General features: G+C 41.2%; 1 protein-coding gene across 5 annotated transcripts in view; it reads right to left on the reverse strand.

Annotated features, from left to right (window-relative positions):
• The window catches only part of LOC146173728 (venom metalloproteinase BumaMPs1-like), a 50,473-nt gene extending 43,270 nt beyond the window's left edge, over positions 1–7,203 (reverse strand). For 4 of the 5 annotated variants that reach the window (XM_084584309.1, XM_084584308.1, XM_084584307.1 and 1 more), the window contains exons 1-5: positions 6,976–7,203; positions 5,302–5,397; positions 5,071–5,218; positions 3,380–3,418; positions 3,179–3,300 (exon numbers count right to left, since the gene is read on the reverse strand). In XM_084584309.1, coding sequence (XP_084440435.1) covers positions 3,179–3,300; positions 3,380–3,418; positions 5,071–5,218; positions 5,302–5,397; positions 6,976–7,188 — 618 coding nt within the window. In that variant the 5' untranslated portion in view covers positions 7,189–7,203. The remainder of the gene's footprint in view (positions 1–3,178; positions 3,301–3,379; positions 3,419–5,070; positions 5,219–5,301; positions 5,398–6,975) is intronic. The other variant, XM_084584306.1, reaches the window with a different exon arrangement.
• Between the last annotated feature and the right edge of the window lie 2,311 nt (positions 7,204–9,514).

Genomic DNA, 9,514 nt, shown 5'->3' on the forward strand with positions numbered 1-9,514 from the left:
ATGGCTATAGAAACGTCATGGTCTTTCCAGTTGTGATGTATGGATGCGAGAGTTGGACTGTGAAAAAGGCTGACCGCCGAAGAATTGACGCGTTTGAATTGTGGTGCTAGCGTAGACTCTTGAGAGTTCCTTGGACTGCCAGAAGATCAAATCAGTCGATATTGTCGACCATAAACCCTGACTGCTCATTGGAGGGTCAAATTCTAAAGTTAAAGCTCAGCTACTTTGGTCATCTGATGAGAAGAGAGGAGCCGTTGGAGAAAGATTTGATGTTGGGAAAGGTTGAGGGTCGCCGGAGAAGGGGTAGGCAGCGAACGCGATGGTTAGATGGCATCCTCGAAGCACTGCAGATGAAGTTATGTGATGTTAGGAAGATATTGAGAGACCGGAAAGCTTGGCGTGACATGGTCCATAGGGTCACGAAGAGTCGGACACGACTGAACGACTGAACTGAACTGAGGAAACGCGCGACAAGCCATATTCAGTAGTTTTAATGCGAAAGCATTACTTCGCTATGTTCCCAGATTTCTGTCCGCACACCGCGTCCGCACACCGTGTCTGCATACTGTGTCCGCAGACCGTGTCTGCAGAACGTGTGTGCAGAACGTCTCCGCAAAATCGTGTCTGCAGCAGTTGTGAGTAATTGAGAAGTGGTACAGGTTAATGAGTGGTCGCAATCGATAGAGGGTGACGTAAAGTTGTATCCGAAAAATATTTATGCCTAAAGGTAATTAGGTAATTAATTCGAATAATTGGTTCACATGAAAGGAAAGGCGCAGTATCTGTCACAATTGTTCTGTGGACACCTGACTCACGCCGTGAGACAAGGGAGGAAGGTTGGAGTGAAAGCGAAAAGAGAGAAAGGGCTACCGTAGTGGAGACGTCAAAGATGTGACGTCACGCAACTGGAATTAGAGCCGAAAAAGGGCATAGGAAGAGATTGGCTGGCAATTTGAAAGTACGAAAGACTAAAATGGGTAAACGAAGTGAATTAGGCTTAGAAGCAAGCAGAAGCAACCAACAGCAGCCTCAGTGTTTTCGCATTACTCCAATGCAGATTCTGCAGTGATCTAACTTTTTTTCCGTTACGTCGATTCTCTTCCGCGTTAAGCATATCGGTCTAATGGCCAGGGCTAAATTGTATAAGAAAGCAGCTATTTTGTCGCAGTAAGGCTGTGAGTGTATGCTAAATTTTTGCCTCGGCGTCTACATTCAGCTTTTGAAAGAAAAACACTAAGATAAAATGTACTGTATATTTTTCGCTGTCGCAGGTGATTATTGGAGTATGAAAGTATACGGACGTTTTTTTTAAAAACTTCCAAAAACTTACTCCGACAAAAGTTGACATCTATCATCCTTTAAAGAGAATGACGCTCATTTTGTAACCATCTCTTAACCCCGTTTATAGTGTTTTGTGATGATTTACTCATCTCAGACGATATATTTTCTGCCAATTACTAAAAATAGCGGATATTCGATTACTGCATAGGAATGTTCTTAATGACAGAAAAGAAAATGTATGTGTTGAAATGCTGGCCTCAAGTTGATTCCTTCGACGAGCAAGATAAGAGAAAAAGGCCACAGCTGCAGGTTACGCAGAGGGTCTCCGTAGAGGTGAAAACAAACAAAAATGTAGAAAGTCAACTATCTAGGAACCAAGTCAAGAGCTTTAGCCATCGAGTAGCACCGCATTCGCTACCGTCCCTTAACTCTTGGTTCGATTCCGCGCTTGGTTAGCTTCTCGGCAACGACGAGATGGTATCGGTAACCTGTCTGCAACGGCTGCGGTCTCTGTCTTTAGCAAGATTGGCTTCCTCTATGCTACGCCGCTCTTTTTATTTTCACGCTGAGATGCGGATTCGACCGAAACTACGCTTGAGTAACGGTCTCACCCACACTCGCCCAGATGGCGTATTTACAGAGCGGCGCAAATGAAGCTTCGTGAAGATAATGTTCACAGCAAAGCTCGAGAGTGTTTTGCAGTTGGAAATTGATGAAGACGATCGTTCTTGCCGCACAGCGCGAGAGTGTTTTGCAGCTTTACACGAGGCATGATGGGCTGCAAAAAAAAAAAAAAAAGCGACAACGCAGTGTTTTCGTGCCTGGACAAAGGAAGCTCAGTTGTTCGGCCTGATCCGGGTTAAAGACGCAGCCACGGCAATGTTGTTCCACAAATATTTTCTCACAGTTTTGTTACGATGGCGGTCACGTGATACGCGTTGTTTCTTTACGCGATGAATTTGCGCCGTTGCATGGTGCCATTGTTCACATATTGCGGATAAACGCGATCTTAAGAAACATTAGCACGAGAGATAATGCTTTAAAAGAATATTCAAAATAGCTCTTTACTTCTTTGCCTTCAGTGACAGAAACAAGAGCAGTTAAGATCTTTTCGTGAATCTCTTCCTTTAGATTAGCGCGATAGATGTCGAGGTGCTATATTCAAGCCTCTTAACTTTTTGAATATATGCTCATTGCTTTAATTATAGCTATGTTGCAGGGAGTTTGAACTAACTTGCTTTAAATACTAAAAAACGTACACGTGGTCCACAAAGGCTGTATCAGCGATGTACAGAGAGCCACGTTCTCAATATACACTTGTAGTTCGAATAATAGTGATACGCAAATAAAGAAGCAAAAAATATTTTAGGCGCTATTAGCATGCAAATAGCTCTCGAGCACACAGCTGCAGCTCTAAATTGAGGCAAATTCATGCAGAGGGATAATAGAAATGAAGAGGCATAGTCGTCAGCGCGATAGACCAGCATAGTCGACGCACACCGAATGTCATCCAAACCAGTTGCATACAACGTTGCGTGGTACAACAACGGCACCCTTTGGCCATTTCTGAAGAAATTTTACAGACTGAGCAAAGTTTACGTAAAAAATAATTTTTGAAAATTTTTCGTGCCTCACCACTGGGAATACGAACGAGAAGACATTCTCCTTAAAAGGCAATAGATTGAAAAATTTGCCCTTGGAATAGAATAGATTTCACGACCATAGATTTCTGAGTGATCAAATGTATTGTAGGATTTCAAAACACGGACAAAGGTACAGTGAGAAGGCATATTACATGACATCGCGTAGACTACAGCGCGATTTCGCTAGAGCCCACTAATGTGCACGCTCAAGAATCAGACTTTAATATACATCAATAATGGCATTTTGTACTTGCCGAAAGCATAAACAGTATCACGTATTGGATACGAGCAGCGCTGTTTTCAAACTTCTTGGTGTGCTCTGAATCACTGACGAAGTATAGTTCCACTGTAAAATTTTTTGGTAAAGTCCCTGCTTCTGTAAAAAAGCAAATGTTCTCATCATTTCGCTCCTTGTCAATTTCATGCAAATAAGAAAGAAGCTGAAATCTACGTACGACTCGACTTGGCGCTTATTCGTTCTTCAAGTTTATTTCCTAAAGGAATCAAAGAGCGTTCAATACGTGAGCACAAGTAAAAAAAATAACACTGCATTTAAAACTGGCATACACTGAACATTACTACGCGCGTTTGACAAACACCTTGACATGTGCATCGCGAAGGTACTTCAATATGTGTTTCAGGCTTATAAACATCAATACCTATTTCACCATGTAATGACTTCCTTAATGGATGCTGAGCATCAGAAGGTTTATCTAGCCAGCGCTATAAAAACATTCAAACAGATATTAAAAGATATGCGAACTGTTATCATAATTAGAGGGAATATAGTGAGATGTCGAGAGGTATCAGATAGGCTCGGAAATGAGATGGATAGGCTCTACAAGGAAGTAAACGATAATCCGATCAGAATATTTTAGAAACTCATCAAGTATAACTTCTACATCCTTTATCACAACTGTAAATTGATGAGACACAGCCTGCTTCATTTTGCCGCTGAATTCAGTCAAAGAAAGGTCATAATGTCTACCTACAGTCAACAAGAACGGAATCCACGAGCTCCAGATTACTTCAAGCGTCGGTAGCGGCGCTGAAAAACTTTCCTAATACTCTGTAAGCGTCATTGGCATAGTTGCACCTACATTCAACTCATATACGGCAAAATTCTTTACCGGAAACCAGGACGTTGTCCTGTGTTATCTTTTCTGTTTATTTCTTTCTTCCATCATTTCTTCCCTTCTTTCTTTCTTTCCTCATTCTACTCTTTTGTTTTCTGTTGTATACCGCAACATTCTCTTATTTCAGAAGAGCGTGTTGTCGGGCTAGTTGGTTCTGCATAATATATAAGAGAAATGCGCAACAACTTAGACAGAACACAGTAAAAAACACATACAACAGTTCATGAGGGCAACTACCAACTGTTTAATGCGGTGAAGCAACAACAGCATATATACATAAAAGCGGAGCATGCGTAAAGGTAGAGCAGGCACACACATCACAAACACCGCAATTTTACACAAACGAATCAAGACATGAAACTTCAGCATCATAGATCTGCAATGAAGCATCACTTACGCAGCGATCAGATAGTTTTTTGACATGGAACGCCTCTAAGACAAGCCGGGCTTTCACATTGGTACTCCTGCCTAGAATCTTTGTCATCTCAAATCTTGCCCTACACGTGCTACACGCACTAAGCACGTGTAGGGCAAGATTGCCTGCGAGCCGGCTGAGAGATGATGTGCGTATATATAAAGAGGGTACGTTGCTGGGTGACTGGGTAAATAAGGATAAACTGAGCTTGCAATGTACACCCCTCGTCCATGTTTGAATGTACGCAATACCCTTTATTTACGCACACATTTATGCCTTCAATCGTGTTTTCAATATGCTGGATTTAATATTTAACGTTTCAAAGATTTCTTTTATAGATATTTTAGTAGCTTGTGGTGTTTCTGCTATGTCATGTTACCTACGGCGACAAATGTCTCTTTCCTGACATCCTTCAAATTTCCAGAACATTCGCGCTAGTCAGAGTGTTAGAAATTACTGTCCCTCGAATGGCATTAAAAAGCAAATCATAATTTCTCATTTTCACTCAGATGGTCGTAATTCATGATTCGTTCTAAGTGTGCAGCTGAACACTGTGCGTATCATCATTTTACTTCACCTAGGAATTGAAAATTACCCGTAAGAAACTCACTGGCACTTTTCGCGGCAGCATAAAATCCATCTTCCTTGCCAATCCTTGATATTCGGTGAAGGATCCTTCCTTCTGATGACCTTCCACTGTATATAAGGGGCTCAATTCGATGTGTAGAATTTAGGACGCCAATCTATGTGTGAACGAATAATTTTTAGTCTAGGTATCATAGCTCACAACTGATAAAGAAATGAAACATCATTATATAATACGTACTATTTGGTAGTGGCCTTCCGAATGAGGTGTAACGAAGAGTGAGGCCAGGCTGATTTCATCAGTATATGAATGTCTCTCGTAATGAGCTCCACTCACCTTGAAAACCAAAAAAGTCATGTTTAAAAGCTCATTTTGGTCTGCTTTACGGAAGTGCTATTCTTTGGCAGTATTGCGTTCTACATTAGCTGCACTGGGAAATTTCGCGTACATGCAGGCTGATCGCATTTTAGATTTGTACTTAAGTCGAAAGGTTACAATTATTTCTCTTTTGAAAAATATGTCTACATCACAACACAGTAAAGAAAGCTTCAGTTTAAAGCTCGGCAAATACTCCGCAATTTTTTAAAAATTATTCATTACGTTCAACGTGTGTAAATGCTTCCGGGTTCTTTAGGAATATTGCCGGAGTGGGCAATGCCCGGCGCTTATGCTCCGGAACACGAACGAGAGGAGAATTTGTTGAGAGCCCGAGTAAACCTGGAACTTCCTATTTGTGAAGGCAACGTCATCTTGTAGGCTGTTGTGATTGTTGCGAAGCAGCCATTGCCAATCAGCCATTGCCTAAAATCGTAATGTGATAGAAAAGTAATTTCACAAAGCACGAGCAATCTCTTGAAGATTAGAATAAACAACATTGTCATGAATTCAGCTTGTAGTCGGTGCTTGCTGCGTATCTTTGTTTAAACATGAGATACTTTACATTTACATTTAGTGCGGTTACCACACTCAAGAATTCGCTGTTCGAAGCAAGAACTTTTCGCATTCTTCAGTTGCATTGATAGGCAGTTGCACAACATTTTGCAGTGTGCACGCAACATGATATTAAACGGTTGTTATGTTTTTGTTTTTAAACTACTTTGTACGCGCATACACGATAACGTCATTGCATTCACATTTCTCGGCATGAGCACGAATTAAAGATATCAGGAATTTTAAGAAACGCAAAGGGGCTTCTTGTTGAACGTTTGTTGGGTTCATCGGAAACCAATCTGCGGTAGTAACGTCATTAATGAACTTTTCTTTAGCACAACTTCGAAATACGGAATAGCGTAGGATGCTGGTTTGGGATTATGCGCTGAAAACTGAATAGTGGCTAGTTATATCTGCGTCCAGAATAACTGTACCTGGTGGAATTATTACGTTGGAGAGCACATATTGCAAATTAAGGAACTTCCGCCGCCACCAACACAGCGTGAAGGAACGTAAACAGGGATTCACAATCACAAGTTTTTAACCGCGTAGGGGATTTGAGGCTTTCTAAGGCTCCGGTGTGAAAAAGGTTAATATTGATAACGCCTGCGATGAGATGTTTCTCGTTTCGGTGAACGTAGTCACGATGCCTCGAACAGATCTGCAGAAGTGTGGTACAGGTGGTGATGATTAGATGTTGGCAATTATGAAGTTTATTCGGTCGATGTTTAGGAAATCGTAGGAGAATTCAGCCCGAACTTATTAGCAGTTAAAGCTGTTGAGCAGTACTTCCTACCGGCGTTTGTATGATATCAACGCTTTGCTGGAAGATATCAAGACTTCCGGTTAAATATATGGCGCACTGAGGCTGAAAAGCCCCGTTATTTCTTTTATTTTCATCATCGACGGCAATATTTGAAACGCAGTGAGCAATATCATCTAAGACTTTTTTCACACTAATTGAAATATGTAGCTTCCACTCACGTATTTATCAACGATGCCATCGTTCGTTGTATCTCTGAGTAGAACGGTATCTGCGAGCACCGAAGCTCTCTTCAAATTTAACGAGTAACCGTCATGAATGACGAGAAGCTTTTGATATTTGTTTTGTCGCTCTTCGTAAACTTCTGGGTAAACAGTAACGCTATATTCAGCAAAGACGCACTGGCTGCCAATGGAAGGAAACAGAAATAACATGGTGGAAGGTGCTGAAAATGGAAAGTAGTGTTTGAATACCTCAGCAACAATGAATTATTTCTGCTGACAAAATTTTAAAATAACTTTTCGTTCCGTACAAACAGCGAAATCATTTAAATAAGTTAGATGCCCATAGCTTTTAGTTTTGTCAAAGTAGTAAGTGCACGCATCCAAAGCTGCTTTCGTTTGCAATACTGGTATGCGGATGGAAAGAGAGTGGCAGAAAGAAACACAAAAAGCCGGTAGTACGTACAGCCGCGCAAAACTAGACTCACGCTCAAGCGAAACCACGAAAGAGAAAATATAGTTGTCTATGAAGATAGATATATCCAGAATAATGAATACAGTGAAACGTCTAGAGAAGACACTGAAAAGAACCCAACGGGAAATTATGCGGTAGCCCTAAATATATGCTCCTTTGAGGTCATGTATTATTTCGCGTCCTCCTGTCTCCGCTCAAGCTATTGCGAACATAATTAACAAAAGGTCAAATTCACTCATGATTCTTTTTGCTTCACCAAGATATGTCCGTTTTCATAAATACTTTCGGTTATAGAAGCTAGACATTCATTATAGCCTCCACAAATAAAGCATACAATTTAAACAAATAATTACGAGTTAGGGTGCAGCCAACAAGAAGCCAGAAGAACATCGTTTCCATCTGGCACGAGGCGGTCCAGACAGAGAGAGAGACTTGTTTCTAATGTGTGCTCTATAGTGTTTATAGCTCTCTCGGGGAAAAGGCCGAAAGAGAGTAAATGCTGCACTGACATCTAAGTGCTTAGTAGCTGTCGGCATCTCCAATAGACACGAGAAAGTCACCAGTTTGGATATGGCCTATCGAGCTGAAATGCCTTGGTGGCTTTGAGGCATATCGAAAAGGTAAAGCTTTGATTATAGTATTCCTAGTTTGTTCACTGGCACTTATTGAGTGCTCCTACCGAGAAGACTAATAACAGGGATATGCGCATTGGAAAATCCCCGCGTTGAGAAAATTGTTAGGAACAATGCCCGGAACACAGCCATATTGTACAGGTCATACCAACCTGTACCATACCAACCTTGTACAGGTCATACCAACCTGCGTTGGTAATGACCTGTACAAGGCATTGAGCCTCGGTCGCTGAGTGGAGACCCACCTATAACTTTAACTGCAGGTGATAAAATGACCTCAAACATTTGGCCAGCATTTACCGGGTTTAGCTAGCGAGCGTGAATGATTTTTCGCACTCACAGCTTCAAAAAGCAATGGGCGGACGATATGGCAATACAAAACTGAGCCCTGACTAGCAGGCATTCCATGCAACATCAACGATAATGCTACAGTGACGGCCTGCGTTGTTCGAACAAAATGAATTGTTTGAATTTAGACCCGAGGTTGAAAATCATTTTGAAAATGTGGAATTTACTACCTAATTGAAGTCAAGCGGAACTGGGAAGCCGCAAGGCAAGAGCTGCGGTTTTGTCTAACCACATGTTCTCTGATCGTAAAAAGGTTTTGAATGCGTTCTTAAATACAATCGGAGACCCGCATTATATCCAGTAATAATGCGGGAATACATTTTATGAGACGAAAAATCATAAACATTATGTTTTGCAAGACTAAGTGCTACGAACATCATAGTAGGTGTAACGTAAGAAAGTTCGTCCAACTAGACATTTTTTTGCTAAATCCGTGTCAGTAGAGACCATATCCTGAAGACATTCAGTGAAAACATTTGTCAGGTACCACATAGACATGAAAAGGGGATTAGCATTATAACGTATAGAAACGGTCCTAAGAAGTTTACCTTGGTAAAATAACATATAGGAGAAGAATGTGGAGGAACAATACCGATTGGCATTTAATCCACTAACTTGCAGCCAGATGTCGGAAGCCTAAAAATCAATAAAACATTATCAATAAAAGATCACCAAGGTATTTTGCTAAGCACACGCTTGTTTAATTTGTAGTGAGATAAAGTAGATCTGAATAGGGATGAGCAGGGCCTGTATAGTAGGCAGGTAGTACCCGATGGTCACTCATTGTTATGAGATCAACTAAACAAAGACTAATGCACAAAACGGTTGCACAGGGTCAATTGAGCAGAAAAAAAATATTGAGAAAGTAGTAGCTGCGGCGAATGTACCAGCGCATAATTTGGAGAGGCATAGGAAAGGCCTTTGGTTTGCTGTGGAGTTTTTCGGCTGGTTAGGATGATCAATACAATTCATTCTATGATGGCATTATATTCCCAAGAAGCGATTTAGTAAAGAAACGCATTTGCATTAGTACACGGCAACTGGAAGCACGACAGAGGTTAAAATCGCACTGTGACACGGCAGG

This window comes from Amblyomma maculatum, chromosome 11 (assembly GCF_055883805.1).
Source record: "Amblyomma maculatum isolate TAMU_Amacu chromosome 11, ASM5588380v1, whole genome shotgun sequence".
Lineage (NCBI taxonomy): Eukaryota > Metazoa > Arthropoda > Arachnida > Ixodida > Ixodidae > Amblyomma > Amblyomma maculatum.